We start from the raw sequence: 22,855 nt of genomic DNA on the forward strand, positions 1-22,855 counted from the left end.
TTAAATTAGCCTTGGCTGCGGTTTCATAGCAAACAAACAAACAACTGTGAAGAATAGTATTGTGATTGTGATATTTACGTCACACATAAAGCCATATGAAAATAATAATAATGACAAAAGGTCATGAAAATGTTTGCCCAGTGGTTCTCAAACATTTTCATGTCAAGAAACCCCAAATTGATATGTAGCGTATTTGGCCGGGACCTCATCTGAAAAGAATGCTGTGCCATAGCCCATAAGAAAAGATTTGTGTTAAAAATGATTCCACATAAAAAATAAATAAATAACACATTAAGATTAGTCAAACATTTTCCAAAATAGCAGCACATAAGAACTCACAACACGTAAACTGATTTTGATGCTATATTAAGTAATTTAGCTGGGGACCCCTTGGAATCCCCGCCTCAAGGACCCCTTGGGGTCCCCGGCCCGGACCCCACTTTGAGAACCTCTGTGTTAGCCAAGTGGTGGTTCTTAAACTTTTCAGGCCGTGACCCCCAAAAATAATCATATTTGAACTGGGGACCCCCACCCTGATAAGCACTTGGAATGTAAGAGTTGAGGCATTCTATTTAGTTTGACTGGTTCCACAGATAAATATTGTAAAAAAAAAATAGACGATCTATAAGCTAGCAGACAATTTTCACAATTTTTGCCTCTTTCTTATATTATTTTCACAATTTGGCCAATGTTTGACCAGTTTTTAGTTTGTTGATTACTTTTGATGCAGTAATGGTCTTTTTTTTAGGTATTAAAAATGTCTTAAAAGTCCTTAAATTGTCACTTCACAGTCATCTGTGGACCCCCCTGGGGGGTCCAGAGCCACAGGTTGAGAACCACTGTGTTAGCCTACCACGAGGAAGGAAGATAAGAGAAGACCGCATATATACCGTAATAAACACGTTATGTAGAAGACTTGGCAAGAAGCAAATCAACAAGTCAAGATTTCCGAAAAAAATCTCTCAATTCTTGTTAAATGTTTTGAAAATGTTTGCCCCTCCCCCCTCCCCCCTCCCCCCTATCTGTCTGTCCGGGGTTAATGTTAGTGCGCATGCGCCCACGGTGTGTGCGTGTGTGTCGTTTCCTTTGAGTGACAGGCAGCTGTGTGTCAGAGAGTGTTGTCTCTGTCGTCAGTCATCCAGCTACTAGACCCAACGGACCAGACCAGGCAGCAACAGACACACAAATAGACAGAGCACTGACTCTACTAGATAGATCAACGCTGGCTGCGTGCGTGCGGGTTGTTGGAGCTTTTAGCAAGAACCCACTACCAGCTCCTCTAGGATCAAACATTAGTCACATTATTATTATTATTATGTGTGCTTCTGGAGACACACTGAGGACTGCTGCTTCTCCTAACACTTATAGCTAGCTAATAGCTGAGCTAGCCAACGTTACTTAGCAAACTAGCTAGTTAGTGTTAACAGCCACACGTCGATTCTTCTTGTTTTCTTTGTCGTTTTTAAAGTCCCTTATAAGGGCTTATCAGGTACTTTTTTTTAAAAACATAATGGACGACATAACGCCATCGACATCACATACATTTGAATCGGAGGTAAGTCATTGTTATTACACAACTATACCTTTCTCTCACTGTGCAGGCTAGCTGTTGCTGTTATAATAACCATCATGTCAACAAAACATAAACCAGCATTCTGCTGTTTCATGTTTCGTTGACATACTGGTTATTATACGTGGCTGATTGTGAGTTAGTTGACTTTTAACTGACGAGAAGAGTCTGTTTACTGTACTGCTGCTAATGCTAATGCTCGGTAAAGCTAGCTTCGTTTAAAAGGCAACAATCCACCCTCGTCGTATGGCTAACAAGCTAACTGCTAGCCATGTTTAAATGTCACATCGATGGCGTTTGGTTTACTAAAGCAAAACATTATTGTTGGTGTTTGGGTGGGTGCTCTGATTTGGTACAGTCATCATAAAACATCCAGAAATGGTTTGTTTGTTTGTTGAACTTAACCAGTGTTTAGCCAGCTAGTTGCATCAACAGATTAGCTCTGGTTGGTAGGAGTAGCCTTGGATCAAGACTAGATGTATTTTTTATCGATGTTGACATAAATGTCGAAATCGATAAAAATACATCTACGATACGCACAGTACATTATGCATGAGATATATATATATATCCTCTTGGGAAAGACAACAACCTACACGGTTTCTTCATCGCTTGTCTCCTTTCAACCAAATGTCTATTTGTTGGATGGGGGGAGGGGGTTGATTCTCAAGCGATTCCTAATTCTGTATTCATAGATGAATTCTCATCATCTTTTGTTTTTTAAACGGTTCCGGGTTTGGGGGGTTGAATGAATTATGGTCAACCGAAGCTAATGTTATCTTACTTTTACATGATAGTGCCCCTTGTGCTGAACAGCTGGCAAAGGCTGTCGTCTCTCAGAGGGGGATTTTGATCATTTATTTATTGTTACACCAAGTCGTGTTGTGTATTTTTTCTTCGATGTGTTAAAATATATGTGCTTTGTTGTGATCATTGTTGCAGGGATTTAGTCCTCCGTACAGGAGAAGGAGGACAGTAGAAGACTTTAACAAGTTCTGCACCTTCGTCCTGGCCTATGCTGGCTACATCCCTTATCCTCAAGAGGTGAGTGAATGCTGATGGCAAACTGCACCAAACTTGATCATGTCTGTAAGCAGCGATTGGTTCATTTACTCTACTGTATACTCGCATGTAAAAACATATATATCTCTATATATAAAAACAGTGGGAAATGTCCACATGGCTTCTAAAAACATCACACTAAATGTGTAGAAATTAAGTCAAATTAAAGTGTGATAGATGATATCAACAGACAAAAGCTAAAGGCCAGTCCACACCAATGCAACCCCCTATAACAAAACCGTTTTAAGGCCAGTCCACACCAATGCAACTCCTTGTAACAAAACCGTTTTAAGGCCAGTCCACACCAATGCAACCCCTCGCTACTTCCATTTGGGATAATGGTTGCAAGGAGTTGCGTCACAAATCGTTGGTGTGGACTGGCCTTAAGTCTGCATCTCAAATTGTTGACTGCAGAGATGTCTGTTATTTGGCCATGTGAATGTACAGTAACTGTTCTAATCAAGACCCTCCATATCTACAGGTGCAGTTTCATAGTTGTTTTGCTGTGTTTAAACTAATCATTTCTTTTTTTTGCCATTCTTTTGTATTGCATTCTTCAGTGAATTGTTCTGACTCGGCAAAGTGGGCTTACTGCTTGCTGTAATCATTGCGATATCTGTGGATTGAACGTGGTCAGATTTTTGTGAACACATAAGATAGATAGGCAAACACTGAGGTTATTTTAAGCCTGTGCTCTGTCCAGTTCCACAATGTATCTTTTGGGGTCCTCTGACGTTCTAGTCCCCTTATATCTACTGACATTTTTCTGTTTTACACAGACTTTAGTGATAATCCACAAGATGGTCAACATACTGTACATGGGCATTGATAGGTTACACCTTTGCACACGTGATGATGACCATGTAATTGGTTGTGGGGTGTAACACTGAGCACTGCATGGCCTCCAGTCTGGTGTGTTGTGATGTCATGATGGTCTGTTTAATCCACAGAGCTTGGGCAGCCTGCTTCCCCTTCGCTAGCCCACAGGCTGCTGTGTGTCCCTCCTGGAGGGACTTTCCCCCTAACCCAGCCCTCTTTTCTAGGGTAAGAGGGCCTAGCCCCACTCTCTCTTCATCACTGCACTTGTCCCTGTTCCATTTGGGCCCTCAAGTACCTTCCTGCTTTACCATGATAATCACTCTAGAGCAGGTTTACATGAGCCCTGATATGAGACAAGTAAGTGAGCAACGAGTTGGTAGGGGGCGGAAAATGGAGTAAGACCCTTACCTGTGCGCTCTAAACAACACATTCCAGTGCCACTATCAGCCTTTGGCCTGGAGCCTTCATGCAGCCCTCACCCTTATCAGTCAGAGGTTTACATCATGTGCTGTGAGTCTTTGCTAGTCGTCTGTATGTGTGTGTGTGGTTTAGGTTCTCTTACCTCACATGCCCACAGAACTAGCATATGATTTCATAAGACTTTTATAGGGCAGTGCAGTGTGTAACCTAAATTATTAGATAATAAGGGAGCTTATTGTCGCTGTTTATTTGACAGGGTTTTAAAGTGAACTAGAATTTTTACAGGTATTTTGGCTGGAGAGACCTGTTGATCAACACCATTTCAATTCCACATAGACCGAGTGTCTAATATGCACTTGTGTATCTCCAGGACTCTCCGCTTCGGAGCAGCTCGAGTCCCCCCAACAGCACAGGCAGCACAGCAGACAGTGATGGCTGGACTCCAGGACCACCACCCGCCTCCTGCTCCCCGCGGCCCCCTAAAGCCCCCCAGGACAGGAGCAGGAAACGTCCACTGCCAGGAGCCCTGTTATCGGGGCACACTAAAAAAGATGTGAGTTGATATGTCTGGTCTTTAAGCCATTTGGTCTGGATTAGATCAAAACGTTATGTCTTTGTCTGCTGCAGGTGGCACTGTGAAGGCCAGGGTCCTGTTTTGGTAACCGTAGCATTCACAGTGCTTACAACTTATCCGACAACCGCACAAATGTATTTTCGTGCCCGACCCGCTTCAAATAAATTCTGAGACCCGAACGGCACCCGAATTAAAACCAGTCTACTATGCCAGTTGGACAAAAAAAAGAAATTGTCTCACACGTCACCCAAAAGCAATCAAACAAACTTCCAAAACACTTTTGAGTTGAACTACATCTGATTTGCAACAGTTGGCTACATTGATGCAAACTTTCTGCTGTCTACAAATTTAGCTCAAACATCTGTAGACTCACAAGTCAGTCTTTAAACACTTGGCTCAACCAGAGAAATTCCCCAGATGTATCGGTTGGCGAAGATCTCTGATCGTCTGGCAATTCAGGACTGTCTATTCTGTACTAATGTCCTTTACCATGACACAACTCACTCTGTCTTGAGTCTGAGTAAACATTATGTTGAACATTAACATTTAGGTTTTAGTGCATGATGATCCGCTTTTTGCCATAATTTAACCAGATGAGGCTAGGCTACTCAATGCATGTGAGATTTCAGTAGACTTTATGGGACATAGCCTAATTATGCACAAACTAGTATGTATAAAGACCATCCTATGCACACAAAAACATACATGGGCAGGCACACATTCCACCACCATTACAGAGTGGATGGGACATTGGACAGCGATGCGAGAGTCTGGTCTAGCCAACACCAACTCGGGACTCCTGAATCGCTGCCCTCCACACCCTCCTGTCTAGCATCAGGACCTTGAGCTCTGTAGTGTTGAGACACGGGACGGAGTCAATCTCTGAGGGCACAGGAATGGGTGGGGGAGGGTCAGTTTCTCTAGGGATAGGGCAGATTGGGGACAATGGCCTACCGTTGTCTACGAAAGAGCATGAATAATGATGCATGGTGCTTTAGGTTTCTGCGTAAAATACTGTAAATAATGTCCTGTTGATGGTCTCAGCTGAGCTCCATATCATTACCCTCTCATCTAGGAATATTTAGCTCTTCTGAGATACTTGTTAGACAGCACCGCTAGGTTTTTAAATTATATTAAAAAGTGAGACAAATAAAAAGCTAACGACTCGTGCATTCCTTTTCCTCAGCAGCACAGTCATGCCATCGGCGGCCTCCACTCGGACGAACGCAGGAAAGCCGAAAAACTGAAGAAGAAGAAGAAGCGGAGGAAGGAGCGGGAAAACGAGGCTTGTGGTGCACTGCAGGCGTGCTCGCCAGTCACAGAGCTGCATTATCCACTCTCTGTCGGCAGCCGACCAATCAAAGAAGAGCCTGACGATGACATCGTCATTACCCTCCCACCCACGCCTCCTCAGCGTCTGCCGAGCCCCGCCCACTGCAAGGAGGAGCCAACGGACGAGCTGCCACGCTACGACGGCCGGGACCTAGAGGAAGGGGCTGTGAAGGTGGAGAAGGTGGAAGGCTTCTCGGGGAACCGGCTGGTGTACCGCCAGGGCAAACAGGTGGTGTTCCGGGACGAAGACGGATCCGGAGAGGACGAGGACATTATGGTAGACTCAGGTAAGATCCCAGTGACAGTTTAATCTTAATATAATATTATAAAAGTACAGGGTAGTCTCGCGTAGAATGCAGTGGGGGTGGATTTGTTACTGGTGGGTTTCTCCAATGTCCATTCATTGAATTTAGATTACCCCAGACATCGGTAAGCGTCTCTTGATCGTCTGGATATGTGAGACTAAGTACAGGGCGCCTTGTGGCTCAGCCTGTTAGCGTTAGCACACTGAAGATAGGCTCCCTGTGAGTTCAAATCCTACTCCCATCATATCTCAACAAAAATATATGTATAGTGTGTGGATGGAGTAGAATGTAGGTTACATAGATGGATGGATATTAGCACAAATAGCCTGGCCAAAATAACGGTCAACATGGACATCTCGTGGTTGTGGTATCGATCAGTTGGGTCATAAATGACCAGGTTGTCATTGTCACTTGTCAGAACAGTCAGGAGGATCATTATGTGACATTGATGTCTCCAAAAGTGTAACTATTTTCAGCTTGAAGCACCCGGGGGGGGGCTCTGCCACAAAAAGCCTGGATGCTGAGAGAGCTGAAGTGCGAGGCATGACGCTGCGAATAGGAACGCTTCAGCGTGTCTTCACCATAGAAATGCATGGCAGACAGGCTCTGGCTGCTAAAAAAAAAACACTTTCTGTCGACACAGCCCCTTATAATATGGCTGCCCCATAATATAATACCACATTTGTGTATTACATTAAATTGATTTGTTGCTTAGATGTATTCTTTTGGTGTTTATGATCATTTTAAATTTTAGAACTATGTTTAAGGACGCAGCTCGTTCATTCAGGGCAGCATCTAGGCTAAACTATGGTCGCTAATTAAAGGTTGCCTCTTACAAATGTATTCCCATTATCAAACTTAATTAGTTGAATGGTGAAGTGTTAGACACATAATGAGCAGTGACGTCTCTGTCTGGGAAAAGTAAGCAAACCCTTGAGGGCCAGGCTAATACTTGGTTTATATTTTATAGTATAGTAAATACAACAAGTCAACAGTTCAGGGCTCAAGATGATGACATAACTCAATCCCTATAACAACAATCTATACCACTCGCACCTAGCTCCACGGAAATCCCAAGATAATTTATTGGTCTGTAGACAGTTTTATATGCGTTGACCTGTTGTGTGCAGCATATGTTACCATGGCAATTTACCCCGGTAAGAATTGACACCTGAAGTTACCTCGCTAACTCTCAAATCTATTTTCATAATACAGGCCCATGGTAGACCAGGAAATGTCAGCAAGTTTCTTGCTGACATTTCCGTGGAAATTCTGTACAGTACACAAGCAACTGTTTCAACTACGTGACATTTGTTAACAATGTGTGGTGTGCATGACAAAGTGTTGCGTGGTCGATAACCAAAACCAAATGAAAAGGTTATGAGGCTACATAACTATAGGTGTGAAAGCACCCTCAGTTATGGATGTAACAAATAATCAATTGAAAGAAAATCTGTCAATTTGAAGTAATACAAAAATGGGAAAAATTTCTAATGTGCTTGCAACAAAATGTGAATGCTTGTCTTTGTTCCACATGATTCTAAAATGAAAAGTGATGTGTTTGACTGCTGGGGAACATTAATTATGAGTTCCAGTCCTAATCTCTGTCTGCCTTCTCTCCCCCTCAGACGACGACTCGTGGGACCTGGTGACGTGTTTCTGCATGAAGCCTTTCGCGGGCCGCGCCATGATCGAGTGCGACAAGTGTCACATCTGGATCCACCTGTCGTGTGCCAAGATCCGCAAGAGCCACGTCCCGGAGACGTACGTGTGCGAGAGCTGCAGAGAGCTGCACGGACCCCCAGACGCCCGGCGCTCACACCGATCACGCATTGGCCCTCGCAAGCATCTGCTAGACTGACCCTTGGCCCTGAACACTGACCCCCCTCTTCCACTCTGCTTTCTCCCCCACCTGTTGGACATGACTTCCCCCCCTAACACGTCCCTTTGTGCCCTGCAGCCTCCACGGCTGTGCCCTGGACCATTGTGATGGCCAGGGACCTTTTCTATAAACACTTTATTGGACCTATCCCCATGTCCCTTGTTTGCAACCAATTTGAGTGCTATTTCTAATTTAGATATGTCGTCACTCAACCCTCTGTATATGTAATGACACATTTATACTACAACAATTGCATATTTTCAACCGAAAAAGGGTGTTAATGTGACACGTTCACACCCTTTCCAGTTGAAAATAAACTTTTCTTAATTATAGTATAAAATTAGCTATTCGATATGCAGACGTTTTTGTTTCGGCTTCCCTTCAGACTCTGCGTCAGGCAATCACTGAATGGACGGCTAGCTCCAGGTGGCGTTAGCACAGCTGCTTAGTCCCTGTCGGGGCCCAAGTATCTCCTTTGAACACTGGAAACATTTAAACTGCCAGAGAACTGCCAGCCCACTACAGTGCATGCTGGTGTTTGTCGGCAAGGCGTTTTTTTTTTATTATGACATTTTTATCCTGGGCATGTGTCTTTAAGCTGGATTTTTATTTTCATTTTACACGTTCTCTTTAAAATGTTCTCATTCACAACCAAGTTACAGTAACCTCTGTCTTCGGTGCTTCTGATGGTGCTCTAGTGTTAAGCCCATAGAACAAAAGCATATAAAAGAGACTATCCTTTAACCTGATTCATATACATTGTTCTGTTTTGTTATCTAGGACATTGGAACACAATATCACTGTAGCTGTAAATCAATACAATACTGTATTGAGTGCTTTTATTTCACTACAGTAGGTGTCTTCCTGCCGCTGCCACTCCTTTTGAATTAAGTTGCCGTTCACTCAGCAGCAAAACTGCCCTTATTGTATTTGCAATGGATTCCTTTTGTGAAAATCAATGGTTTCACAATCAAGAAGCTGGTTATTCCACAATAGAAAAGAGGCCAGATTCAGACCAGAGTTTGTTTTTAAATGGTTCTCAGAAAGGACAATTTTCAGGACTCCGGTCCAATTTTTCCTGGAACTTGTCACAAGGCGTTGCATTGGTATTGAATTGATACTGTTGTTGGATAGACTGTTTTTCTGCAAACCAGGAATCACAATTGTCTCAATCTGTTTCATATTCAAGCCAATGTTTGTTTTAAAAGACAGATCTGTACTTGTAGTGGAAAATGTAACTGTTTGGACATCCTGTTTAACCCATTGATACCTGGAACGCATCTGTGTCACTTTAGATTTCTTTAGGCTATTCAAAAATAGCAGATCTACAAGCTCATAGCGCGGCACCGAGTGCCGCGCTACGAGCTTGTAGATCTGCTATTTTTGAAAAATCGAGGGAACATTTTTTATTTATTTTTTTTTAATTTTTTTTAGGATTTAGAAGACATTTCTAGAATCTTCTCAGGTCTTAATGGGTTAAGCACCAAATTTAAATTCTATTCAAAAGGTTGTTGCATCCAGTAACCTGGAATAGTGTTATTGAACATATTCTAAACTGGACTGGGTTAAACTATGTGTGTGTGTGTGTGTGTGTGTGTGTGTGTATAAGTTGGCAATGCATGTGCTGCTATGAATTGTCCACCCTTCCCTGGTCTATGGTTTCTCAGTGGAGTCATGGACGTTCGAGGCAAGGACAGAGACAAAGTAGCAGGCTCAAAATGATATTGCTAGTCTCTGTATTACAGTATCAGAAGAACAGATCTAGCCTTATAATCATTTTGTTAAACTTTTCACATGTAAGTATTCACTAATTTTCAGTGGGTTTATTTAAAATTGTCATGTTTCAGGGCACTTTTTTTTCTTAAACGTGTTGAAATGTGGAGTAAAGATTTTAAGCTTCCTGTTATTCATGTTCCGCCTGCTGTTAAGCCTGTTTGTGTAGGCTACACATTGTTCTGGGTTTATTTTTTCTTCCTTGATATAAAAGCCATAGATCACATATGAAAGTGACACACCACCACCAGATGCTTGTCTGGGATGGGATTTTTCCAAGGCAGGATCAATGACATGACCTGGCAATCACTATTTGCTAATACACAAATGACCCTCAAATTTTTTTTTTTATAAAGCTGATATCAGCACTGCTGTATTTCGAAATGTCGGTTCATACCAAGCCATCTTGAGGTAGAAAAGGTGCGTCTTGTGATTTTGTTGCTTGAGGCATTTCAAGACGTCTCAATACACTTGTAGAAGACGATGACTGAAGTTACAGTAGGTTTTGATGTCTGAAAATGTCTTCAACACAAACTCTTAATGTGTCAAGCTATTTTGAAGCATCAATGTAACATTTTAATACAAGATGGTATCTACATTCTGATCCTGGGTTGTCCTATCCCCTTATTGAGAAAGCGTTGTCTGTACTGTGGTGCAAACTGTTTCTGTGAAACTATTGTAAACTATTGTAAATAAAGAGCTACAATTTTAACCCATTTCTCTTTGGGTATTTTCTTCTAAGCGTCAAAGTTCATCCCGTTTTAGAATGCCATTCAAATGAAACACTACATCTTACCGATTGGCTCATGTTTATTGTCCTATCTTTACCCGATGGGAGAGAGAGATCACAGGCTCCTTAACTGTTGCTTACAGCTCATTTTTATTGTCATCTTTACAGGACGGGAGAGGGAGATCACAGGCTCCTTCAGTGTTACTTACATCATAGTTGGCTGAACTTGGCTCAGTGCAGGAATGTAACAACAGGTAACAGTTGGTTTCATTTTCTCATAGTGCCACCAGGACAGGGTTAACCAAAGGACTACAGTCAATGGTCAAAACTAGAGCTAACCACTGTAGACAAAATCCCACAAACTGTGGATCAGTTCAGGCGGACTGCTAAATAGAGTGGAGGTTGGAAAGACAGAGGTCAGGTGGCCACAAGTACCACAAGTAGTAAGGAAGAGGGCTTCGCAAAAATCAACACTAGCTCTCACAACTTAAATGAAGCCTGGGAGTTCTACCTGAAGTGTGAAGAGCTTGAATCCAGGACTTCAGAACCAATTTAACAGATCCTTGTAGCAATTAAAATAAAATAAAAGTGCAAAAACGGTACCAATATTAAAATCCCAATATTAGCCCACATCTGCCATTACCTCAAAAAGTGCTTCATAAAATGTGCCCAGTTGTCTCAATGAACCTGATTCAGATCTGAAAATGGCTGTAGTGAGTAGACTGCCAAATGTAGATGATCCGTTAAGACGTTTAAAATTAGCAGCTATACAGTATGTTGCCATATAAGAGAAGTCATGTGGCATACGCAATTTAGATTTCATAATTACAAATAATAAAATAAACAGGGAACAACAAAAGTAAAGGCATGGCACAACTGTTACGCTAAATCTTTTTTCGAAAAAACCACAAAGAAATTCTAACTGATACTGTACATGTATGTCTGTAAATCACAGTAAAATGCTCTCATTATGTCTCATGTCCGTTCCATCGAGAGGCCACCACCAGTCACAATGATATAGCACATCAACAGCAACAAAAGCCTTCAGGTTTCAATCCTTCACTATAGCTTAGCAAGCTTACTGTACATTCTTTCCTGCACATACTGTACACATCTCTGGTGTTGGGTGTCAGGTTGCACTGGTAGACCCATGTGAGCAGCAGACATGTCACTTCAAGGCATCATAAATTAGGTCGAGACAAACATAAAAACATGAGATGCTTTATGTAGTGTAGGCCAGTGGTTCTCAAACCTTTCCATGTCAACGACCTCCAAATGAATATGGATTTGATCTGAAAATATTGTGCCAGGGACCCCATACAAATTTGTTGTTGTTAAAATGTTTCAATCTTTTTTTTCTTTTATCGTCCCACATTTTTGCAACATCTTTTGAAAATAGTTGATCTACAGACCTCACTTTGAGAACCACTGGTGTAGGCATCCCACAATGCTTCATTTTACCACGCAAACTGGCAAGGAGATCTCAGGGATGAGCATGTTCAAGGCATTAACAGTAGTACGCTAGTTACCACAGTACCTTTCTAACACAACTGGCTGATACAGGATAAACATTGCACTTTTCATGTGAGAAGACTATTTCAGAAATAATTTGTTCATACAAAACAAAAACAAAAAAAGTCAGACATCTCTTAACTTACTGGTAATGTAACACTTTTAGCTTATTTTCAGTGGGAAGAGTCATCACAGGTTGTCAGTGAAGAGTCTGTTTGATCGTGTATAAAGACATTTATATGACAGACACATCTGTAGAGGAATAGGGGCCACCGTAGGTCAAACCTTCTAGAAAGGCCGGGCCGGGGCTGACTCCTGTATTGTTTGACCCCAGGGAGGCGGCACACAGGAAAGAGAGGAGTAGAGGAACTCCACAACGGATTCACTAAGACCAGGTGGGGAAAAAGTCAAGAGGAGAGGATGCGCACTTTTGGCGTTTCCCCCTCCATTCCTAATGTTGTGTCCTTCTGTATACTGACTGTTGTCCTCTGGCGTTCCAACATCGGTGGGGCTCCTACGACTCCGCGTCAATTCTGTGAGCTGAGAGAGAGAGAGAGAGAGAGACGGACAAAGAAAAAGAAAAAAAAATCAAGACCAGATAGAAGGAATAGAGGCAGAAGTCATTCTTGAACTGAGAACAAATATGACCAGAGTGCTCTTAGAGTTCAAAAGGTGAAGACTCGAGTCCAGGTGCTCACAAAGTCAAAACATAATCATAACATTCTACAACTAGACTGCAGTTACTTAAACATGGTGATATGATGACACGTTTATGTGGTATTGGGTTTACAGTGCTTGGCTGCATACTGACATTGTTTGGGTATCCGTAAGGGCTCGATATCTGCAGAGATGACCTGGTGCATGACGCCTCTGAACTGGTACAGTAACTTGAGACTCTTTTCCTCTCCTACACATGGGTCATAGAAACCTGGCAACCTCGCCTACACACAGAGATATAAAACCTCAGTTAACACAGCCACAGGTTAATGTTGTACACATGCATGAGCACACACCCACACAGCCACGCACGCACACACACACGCACACACACACACACACACACACACACCTTGGATGCTTCAGCGAGGATGAGTTTGGAGTCCTTCACCAGGCACTGCAGAGGAACCGTGACATCAATGACCTGGGCTTTCTCCTGCTTCAGACTGGTGTCTGTCACAAACTTACCATACCAGGCATTCAGGATAATCAGTCCTAAAAAGGCATAAAGTTACATATTCACAGACAGATCTTGATAGCATGCGCAAACATGTGGTTGTGTGTGTGTGTGTGTGTCTGTGTGGGTGGGGGGGGCATGCTACTGTAACTTTTCAACACTATGTCAAAGCGACACATTGTGAGATTGTAGATGGGCTACTTTTGCTACAATGAGGTAATTAAGTTCATTCAGATTCAACCAGTTGGTGGCTGCTCAGATGGTCATGATGAGCGCTCGAGGGGGGAGCTGTTAAGAGTTACGTGTTTTGATTAGAGACACTTCGACACGTAGAAGTTTTTGTATATATTTTTTATGCTTTTTTTTGTTGTACATAGTGGTATTTTTTCTCTGTATTTTTATGTTATTTTTTATGCTACTATATATGTCTATGAAATTAATTGAAGGACCCCAACGGAAACAAGTCCGCAAGGACTTTTTTGGACGGACCTTTTACACACACACACACACACACACACACACACACACACACACACACACACACACACACACACACACACACACACACACACACACACACACACACACACACACACACACACACACACACACACACACACACACACACACACACACTGTCAATGTTCTCTCCCCATCACGGTGAAATAACACGGATTACGGAAGTCCGTAAATACACAATATTTTCGAGCTGCGTTCGCTTCCAGCGTTCGCGCGTCTTACTTGTAAATGTAACTGTGTGTGCCAGGAGGTGAACCGGAGACCTTTTGCTTACCAGACCCCCCCCCCCCCCCCCCATATCATCCTTATCTGTTCTAAGACAGCTTGGTGGCAAAATGGCAACAGTTCTCAGTTCCCAAACCTGGTGTGAGTCTTCACTCACCCATCTTTGACTCTTCACCCTCTATGACTCTCCTCACAGACTCCTGCATCAGTAGAACCTGACAAACAGCAAAGGAGATGGGAAAGGCTTTTGAGATAAGATGAGAAGAGCTCTCCTCTGTGTGTGTGTGTGTGTGTGTGTGTGTGTGTGTGTGTGTGTGTGTGTGTGTGTGTGTGTGTGTGTGTGTGTGTGTGTGTGTGTGTGTGTGTGTGTGTGTGTGTGTGTGTGTGTGTGTGTGTTTGCGTGCGTGCATGTGTGTGTGAACTCACAGCTGATTCTGCTTCCTGTTTCTTCTTGGCGATGTTTGTGGCTGAACTAATTCGCTGTAGTTCTATCTCCCTGAGAAATACAGACACAGCCAAAGCAGACATTATATAAATACTGTTACAGGCTTGTATTTTTCGGTATCCATTACTTTCTCTTATTTTCTGTTGTTTTATTTTGGATTGGTTGATGTGGGAGTGTTGGGGTGACATGTCCTTAGTGTCGTTTGTTCTCATGGGAGTCGGTGGGACAAGACAGTTGTAGACGCAAGGACAGTAGATGTTTGGATTACATTTGTTTTGTTTGTTTTTAATTGACTAGACTATGTGTTAGCCTGTGTAAACATGACTACGGTAGTCATTTTATGCTTATACTTACAGTATATAGTAGTACTTTGCCAAATCACTTAATTACATTGCTAATTGAATAACTGAGTTGTTTCAAACAGAGTTTAAAAAGCCTTAGTTTTTGGACAGCGTTTTAGATGTCTGCAACACAGTTAAGGTCTGGATTTTGAAGAAGGGTTGTTCTGTTTTGGTATCAGTTGTAATAACTCTGTATATACATCAACAATGAGTTGAACATTAATAGTTATGGCCTGTCCTCTCGTAACATTAATAGCAGTCATAATGGACACTTAACACAACACCACTTCATGTATGAGTTGCAGCCATTAACAGCAATGGTATTGCTATGCCATTAATATTACTGGTGCCCATTCAGAACTCTTTGAGAAATGATGGTTAGGAAGGAAAAAATGTGGATTAGGCAGTGGCTTGTGGGGGGTGGGGGGAGGTTGAGAGTGTTTCCGGCCATCAGACTGAGTGGATTACACTACTCATCAGATTGAGTGGATTAATTCACTGACTTTCTGATATTGTCAGCACAGAAGCCAAAAACAAATGTTTCAATGTTGAACTGTTTTTGTAAGTAAGTAATGTTAATTGTTGTAACAAGCGTCATATGTGCTATTTAGCAAAAGGTTAATGTAAATCAACGGAGCCGCATGTAGGAAGTAGGAAGCAGCTCCTTTGAAGAACCCCTCAAACTATTGTATTATAACCCTAAATAATGCAAAATCAGAAAAGGGACTACATTAGTGTGGGGGGGGGGAGAAAGGTTATGAGATTTACTGACAGTAGTTGTAGTGTGTGTGTGTGTGTGTGTGTGTGTGTGTGTGTGTGTGTTCGTGTGTGCATGCATGCGTGTGTGTACTGACTGTTGTTTCTGTGCATGTGTGTATGGAATGATGACCAGTCTGTGGACGGCCATGTAGATCAGCAGGGGGCCCACGGTGGCATAGAACACCGCACTGGGCAGCAGCTGGTCCGTTAGGTGGATTGGGAAGAGGTATGTCTGGCTGGCTCGTGCCAACCTGCAGTAACACACACACACACACACACACACACACACACACACACACACACACACACACACACACACACACACACACACACACACACACACACACACACACACACACACACACACACACACACACACACACACACACACACACACACACACACACACACACACACACACACACACACACACACACACACACACAAATTAGGGGATCACACTTCAATTGTCTATCATGTCATATCGAATTTTCTCCATATGTAACATACAAGTAAGAAGTATACAAGTTGAATACCTGATCTTAAGGGTCACTCCCTGAGGGACGCCTATGCTGACGGTGGCTGACAGAACGCTGTGGCGACTGATCTTCCGCTCTGCACCGTATTCCACCACCGTACCGAACCAGCCTGTCCTATGAACCCACGGCAAAGAGGGAGACCATTAACACTGGGAGGGAACAAGGCATCACATTACAGAACAAAATGTAGAGAACGAACAAGAATTACAGTATACAGCTTCATCTGAAGCTTTATTTAAAGAGATTTCCGAAAATATTTATATTCATCATTTTGAGCCTGGAACCAAGCCATCCAGGCTGGTGAATCATGACCATAAAACATTTGATGCTGTGTCAAAAAATATATTTGAAAACCACAAAAAGAAGGGTATTTATTAAATATAGTTCAATATTCCATTTTATTTTACACAGAATCAAATGTTTTACGGTCATGATTCACCAGGAGCCTTGGTTCCAGGCTCAAAATAATTTATATAAATATTTTCGGAAATCTCTATGGGAAAAAAGAATGGGGTTTCTATCCGTGGCACCACAAAATGGCCTCCACTGCTATGCCCTATGATGAATGGAATGCTCCACAATATAGGTAAACAATAATTGATCCGATGAGGGCAATTCAGTTGTCATAGGAACATGACCACTGAATTTCCCTGTTTACATCAAACTATGTTCTCCAACAGTTTTCAAAAGGACATTGTTCCTAGTGGCAGAGGGGAGAATAGCTGTAGATTTTGAAATCCGCACAGACAATCTGGGGTGCGTTGCTGGTTCAGCGATACAGAGAACAATGAAGAAGTTCAGATATGGTTGATAAAACTGTGTAGTATTATTTTAATGGGCAATCAAAGTAGTTAGGCCAATACAATACCATCAACAGAATATATATTTGCATATTGGCAAGCTCATTATTAGGCATGGGCCTGTTGTACTTCTGCTAAAAAAGAGAGAAGCAGTTGACACAGACAGACATACTTGACAGATCCTTTGACCTTGGTCTGGTCATCATCCTGGAACTTGTACTGGTAGCTCATCATCAAGTAGGAATGAGGAACCCCCAGCTGGAAAGAGGCAGGACAACAAAAGAAACTCTTAAAAGCACAGAGCTATGAAGAGGGCAAAATGCAGTGTAATGTGCTGCCCATCATTACAACAAGTCAGTCTCTAACCGCTTCGGTCAACTACTAGAAACTGGTAACCTCTACATTTAATAAATAAATCAAAATCCACGGTTGGGGTCTGATTCAGAGTAGGTGTATCATTAGGATCTTATCAAATATTTTCCTCACAAACATTTTAATGTTTAAATTGAATTAATCTCTGATGTTCTAGAAGGCTGAACAAGTAATTTTTTTGTCACCAAATGCACCAAAAGCTGTTATAGTTTTGCTCACTGTCATCTATCAATTTACCCAAAGGCGACATCTGATATATGGTGGAGAAAGCATAGCCTGGAGCTCCATGCGGCTGTGATGGGTGAGAATTTTGTATAGACCTGTAGTAGCGGCGTGTACCTGCAGGGCCAGGGTGAAGTGACTGGTCTTGGTGTCTCGGACCACGCTGGTGGTCATGGCGCTGTTGGGTCCCCAGCGCCACTGCAGATAGCCCATGGTGTGCTGGTCCAGGTGACGAGCCGTCATCAGAGAACAGCTAGGACGTAGACCACGAGGCGAGAACTGCATGCCACACTGAGCTGTCAGAAAACTAGACACCATGACAGAGAGGGAGGAAGAGAGAGAGAAAGAGACATAGAGGAGGCAGAGGAGGCAGAGAGAGACAAAGTCAGATGAAAGACACCACATAGAGAGATGAGTGAACAAAGTAGCAGTAACATTCAGATTCTATATCAGTGTCATGAGTGTGTATAAAATAGCTGGGTCTTACCACCGAGGCGTTATGTTGCGAAATACCTTCAACCCAAACAGCGGTCCTAGTATGTCTCCTGCACCCATCTCCAGCTACACACACACACACACACACACACACACACACACACACACACACACACACACACACACACACACACACACACACACACACACACACACACACACACACACACACACACACACACACACACACACACACACACACACACACACACACACACACACACACACACACACTTAATTATTATTATGTTGCCGTTGGGAACCGGAACCGGTTCTTTTGCAGACCCGGTTCCGAAATTGACATTTTTATGTGTGTGTGTGTGTGTGTGTGTGTGTGTGTGTGTGTGTGTGTGTGTGTGTGTGTGTGTGTGTGTGTGTGTGTGTGTGTGTGTGTGTGTGTGTGTGCGTGTGTGTGTGAGAGAGAGTGTGTGTGCGTGTGCGTGTGTGTGTGTGAGAGAGAGAGATATCACACAGCCATTCTAGGGGTGGGAAGGACTACGACTGACAGTAGCCTTCAATGATGTCTTTAATCATTTAATCATTTAATATAAAACTAAATAAAGTGATTACTTCTTAACCATTAAGGGAATATGCATTGAAATGATTGCATAGCATCAAAATGGGCTCATTATATTAATATTACAGCACTAAACATGTTTTGCTGTGAAATTGAGAAATGAGAAAATAAACGTACAAACTAACTGCATTATGCATCGGTTTAAAACAAAAGCTGGAAAGTTGTATTTTGTGTATTTGTGTAAATGTGTATTTTATTTTAAAGGTAATAATGATGTTGCTAGTCTGATGTATGCTCTCTGACTAATGAGTGTAGCATATGGAACACAAGATGGCGCCGTTTACACAACACCTAGAGCTGGAAAGCTCACATGAATGAATGGGTCCTGCTAGCTCTGGTCCCTAATGCTACAGTACAGACCAAAGCTAGGGTCCTGCTATGTAGAGTGAGTACCTTCAGTGGCTAAGGTGAGTAATTCAGTGGCTCCCCACCCCCTTGGGTGGGGAGCCACCATCACGTGTTGCATTGCAAATCGCTGTGATTTTCACTATTCGTCAATATAGTGTGTGTGTGTGTGTGTGTGTGTGTGTGTGTGTGTGTGTGTGTGTGTGTGTGTGTGTGTGTGTGTGTGTGTGTGTGTGTGTGTGTGTGTGTGTGTGTGTGTGTGTGTGTGTGTGTGTGTGTGTGTGTGTGTGTGCGCGTGCGTGCGTGCGTACCTCTCCCCAGCCCTTGGCTGATGTAACCCTGCGTACAGTCATGTTGATGTTGCCTCCTCCATTCCCATTGTGAGTGGAAAGAGAACCCGACAGCACCGCTGTGTCTGTGTTCGTCAACGGAGCCTGAAGGAACACAGGAGCTCAGCTCTAGTACCTTTTAAAAGTCTCTGGGTGCAGGTACGCAGGTAGAACTTGTAGGATGAATCAATACCAACAAAATAGTATCCTTGTACAACTAAGTAAAACACTAAATACTGCATACACACACACAAGGGTCCGTTCTGTGTTAGGGTACCTCTATGGACTGGGAGATGTGCATCTTGTTGATCTCAATATGAGGGAAGCCTCCTCCTGGCAGCTCCTCAAAGTCCTCTTCATAACGATCAAACAGGTCGGTCGCATCGATGCCCACACTTATGGTTCCCTGAACCATGGGTGGAGGGTTGTTGAAAGTCATGAGTGTGGCAAAGAACAATTATAAAAGGAGAGTGGAAAACTGTAATAACTATGACATTATATCTTCAAAGCGGTAACACTGCTGTAGTTACAAAGCATTTTATTAGTAACAGGATCAAAGGATTCAGGGGTAAGGTTGGAGTACAACAGAGAGTATGTGTGTGTGTGTGTGTGTGTGTGTGTGTGTGTGTGTGTGTATGCGTGTGTGTGTGTGTGTGTGTGTGTGTGTGTGTGTGTGTGTGTGTGTGTGTGTGTGTGTGTGTGTGTGTGTGTGTGTGTGTGTGTGTGTGTGTGTGTGCGTGTGTGTCAGTGTGCGTGAGTGAAACCTTAGGATTAGTTCTTTGCTGTAGTCTCCTCTCTTCTCGTTCTCTCTCCAGTCTTTCGTACTCCTCACGAATTTCCTCCGGAGTTCTCTTCCTCTGCACCACCTACGGTATACAGTGAACAATTTATGATGACAACATAGTCATTTACCAGGCGCTCTTATCCAGAGCCACTTACAAGTGCAAGATCAGTGTAAGTTGCATGAAGCCTAGTCAACAAACAACAGGGTAAGTAGTCAAGTAGCCTTTTAGCATCTGTGGACAAGCAAACTGTATATGTCTATCTAAATAACATACTGTTCATGGCATATGTGAACATGTAACCAGCATACATCTGCATCAAAATAGGCAACAAGCAGTGATACAAGGAATGAGGACTGATAGGGGGAGAGGTAGAGTCTGAAGAGGTGAGTTTTCAGACTGTGGCAGAAAATGTGGAGTGAGTCTGCAGTCCTGACTGAGGTGGGGAGGTCATTCTGTAGCTCGGGGCGCCAGGAGGGAGAAGAGTCTACTGTATTGTATGTCATTTGGGTCAATGGCCAGGGTGTCATTGGGAAGGGAGGGACAAACTACCTGTGTTTGCTGATCTATGTGTGCGGGAATGGTTGTATAGATGGATCATAGCCTCGAGGTAGGGGGGATGGGAACAGCATCACAGGGGATGGGGATGAAGTGACTGGAGACTGCTAGACGTACCTCCCAGCCCTCCACCTCCAGCCCTTTCTTCCCGAAGAGGTCATAGATGGCCCTGGTCTGAGGATCAGTCAATACTAGAAGGAAGAAAGAGAAAGGTACGGTATCTCTATGTATTCATTTAGTGTCATTTCTATGCATGTATATGTGTACATGTGTACATAAATATAGTATGTATGTGTGTGTGTGTGTGTGTGTGTGTGTGTGTGTGTGTGTGTGTGTGTGTGTGTGTGTGTGTGTGTGTGTGTGTGTGTGTGTGTGTGTGTGTGTGTGTGTGTGTGTGTGTGTGTGTGCGCGCGTGTGTGTGTGTGCGTGCGTGTACATGTATATGTATAATTGTTCAGTGTATTTATAGAATGTATATGTATATAGGGCAGTGGCGATATGGGCAAAATCAAAAATCACAATATTTAGGACTAAATAAATACCTTGATTTTCATGATATTGTGGGTACGACTATTGGTGCTTTCACAAAATATGAGAGAAAAATGAGATTTCTGATAATTAATCAGTAATGCCTATATAATAACTAAGTGGGTAAAGGCAAATAATAGAACAGCTGTGTATTCCGATATCACACTGGATAAGAGCGTCTGCTAAATGCCTAAATTGTAATTGGCGCCTGTGTATACCATATCACAATATACTAATATCCAAAATCCCAGATGATATCTAGTCTCATATCACAATATCAATATAATATTGATGTATTGCCCAGCCCTATATGTACGTATGTACATATGGACGTACATATGGATGTGTCCAGCCATACCTTCATAAGCCTGGTGCACCTGGGTGAAGAGTTGTTCTGCCTGTCCTTTAAGCTCAGGATCTCGATGTTTGTCAGGGTGGTAGAGCATGCAAAGCCTCCGGTACGAAGCCTTCAGCTCCTCCTGAGTGGCCTGTCACATGAATAAGGAAGAAGCATATGAGAGGGGCGCACGACCTGGTAGCTGACCATAAAGTGCTTCAGCGACATAATCACAACATCCTTGATTCTATTGGCTGGACACCAGTGTTGCATGTTGTTCCCCTCTTTGTCCTCTCTCAATTTATTGTGTCTTGTCTGAATAAAAGCAGGGGGGTAAAAAGTAAAAGAACTGTGACATGTCCTACTAATATACTGGATCCTTGCTACAAGCTGTCTTTTATTGGTACAGCCATGAAAACCTGTCCGGTTGCATCAGATCTGGGATTAAGTGTACAAGCAAACATAATGAATAAGATGAAACTAAACATATAGCAGGGTCACTGCAATGTTGTCATTCAGCAGATGTGGATCATATAGTTAATGTGAAGGCTGCTGGTTTAAATGTACACCTCTAGCCTGATACAAGACTTGATCCAAGGCTAGTTCACCTCAAGATAAGTAAATGATCAGCTGCTTGGTCAAGCACAACTTGTGCTTGACCAAGCAGCTGACCTTTGATTCTAGTCATTTACTTATCAACTAAAACCTGCCAGGTCAACAACACTGCACAGTGAAAATGTGAATTTCAGGACCCCAGTGGAAACAAGCCATAGTGCTTTCTTGGGTTTAATACTTTTTAGCATCCCTTTGTATTTTTTTTGCAAACTGCTAAATAAAGTATTCAATCAATCAATCAATCAATCAATGAATCCTCCCAATATCAACTGAATCACCCCAACATCAACTAAATCACTGATGCTGATTATATGAACGAATACTGGCAGTGCTAGCTAGCTATAATCCCTTCAGTATGAACCACTCTCATCATCCCATTCCCAATGGATATAGAGGAGATATTATTCAACAGTGGAATGATGCGCCGACCGGGTACGGTACGGCCCCCCGGCGGCAACCCGATCCACCGACGCAATTCCCAACATCAGCAATGCGAGCAAAAGGGTCCGTTACCAGTCAGATCCAATGCAAACAGAGAACCATCCATACCTCTCTTCTGACATTGAGCAGAGAATAGTAATCTTGATTATCCAACTCGGTATCATCTTCTAAGGACGCCGCCATGTTTGCCTTTCTAGGTGTTCCGCCCACTTCTCTGGAGATACCGCAACCCTATTGGTTTGGAGCTGGTCCAATGGAACAGGGAGGATGCTGTGAATGGCTGTGTGTGGAATGTCATCACACAAGCCATTCTAGGGCTAGGAAAATGTCGTGGTGGAAAGTAATAACTAAGTACATTTACTCAAGTACTGTACAATTTTGAGGTATTTGTACTTTACTTGAGTATTTCCAATTTCCAATACTTTTACTTCTACTCCACTACATCTCAGAGGCAAATATTGTACTTTTACTCC

General features: G+C 42.8%; 2 protein-coding genes across 4 annotated transcripts; one reads left to right on the forward strand and one right to left on the reverse strand.

The window, feature by feature from the left end:
- Positions 1-1,160: 1,160 nt before the first annotated feature.
- On the forward strand, positions 1,161-9,244 carry phf13 (PHD finger protein 13). Of its 3 annotated transcripts, XM_080423880.1 has the most exons (6): positions 1,161-1,555; positions 2,513-2,614; positions 3,583-3,676; positions 4,242-4,424; positions 5,632-6,064; positions 7,711-9,244. In XM_080423880.1, the coding sequence occupies exons 2-6, from the start codon at positions 2,586-2,588 to the stop codon at positions 7,941-7,943; spliced, it is 972 nt and encodes a 323-aa protein (XP_080280006.1). In that variant the 5' UTR covers positions 1,161-1,555; positions 2,513-2,585; the 3' UTR covers positions 7,944-9,244. The 3 variants fall into 3 exon arrangements, with proteins under 3 accessions (XP_080280006.1, XP_080280004.1, XP_080280005.1); XM_080423878.1 differs by lacking the exon at positions 3,583-3,676; XM_080423879.1 differs by lacking the exon at positions 3,583-3,676 and having other exon boundaries at positions 5,635-6,064.
- A 1,407-nt stretch (positions 9,245-10,651) lies between these two features.
- dnajc11b (DnaJ (Hsp40) homolog, subfamily C, member 11b) lies at positions 10,652-22,586 on the reverse strand. The gene is made up of 16 exons (XM_080423862.1): positions 22,491-22,586; positions 21,348-21,477; positions 20,579-20,652; positions 19,886-19,987; positions 19,399-19,527; positions 19,104-19,226; positions 17,863-17,936; positions 17,493-17,682; positions 16,954-17,039; positions 15,979-16,095; positions 15,538-15,693; positions 14,324-14,393; positions 14,055-14,112; positions 13,049-13,191; positions 12,791-12,920; positions 10,652-12,519 (listed from the first exon to the last, which is right to left on the reverse strand). The coding sequence occupies exons 1-16, from the start codon at positions 22,563-22,565 to the stop codon at positions 12,494-12,496; spliced, it is 1,683 nt and encodes a 560-aa protein (XP_080279988.1). The 5' UTR covers positions 22,566-22,586; the 3' UTR covers positions 10,652-12,493.
- Between the last annotated feature and the right edge of the window lie 269 nt (positions 22,587-22,855).

This window comes from Gymnoscopelus braueri (genome assembly GCF_963280865.1).
Source record: "Gymnoscopelus braueri genome assembly, chromosome: 3".
Classification (NCBI taxonomy): domain Eukaryota; kingdom Metazoa; phylum Chordata; class Actinopteri; order Myctophiformes; family Myctophidae; genus Gymnoscopelus; species Gymnoscopelus braueri.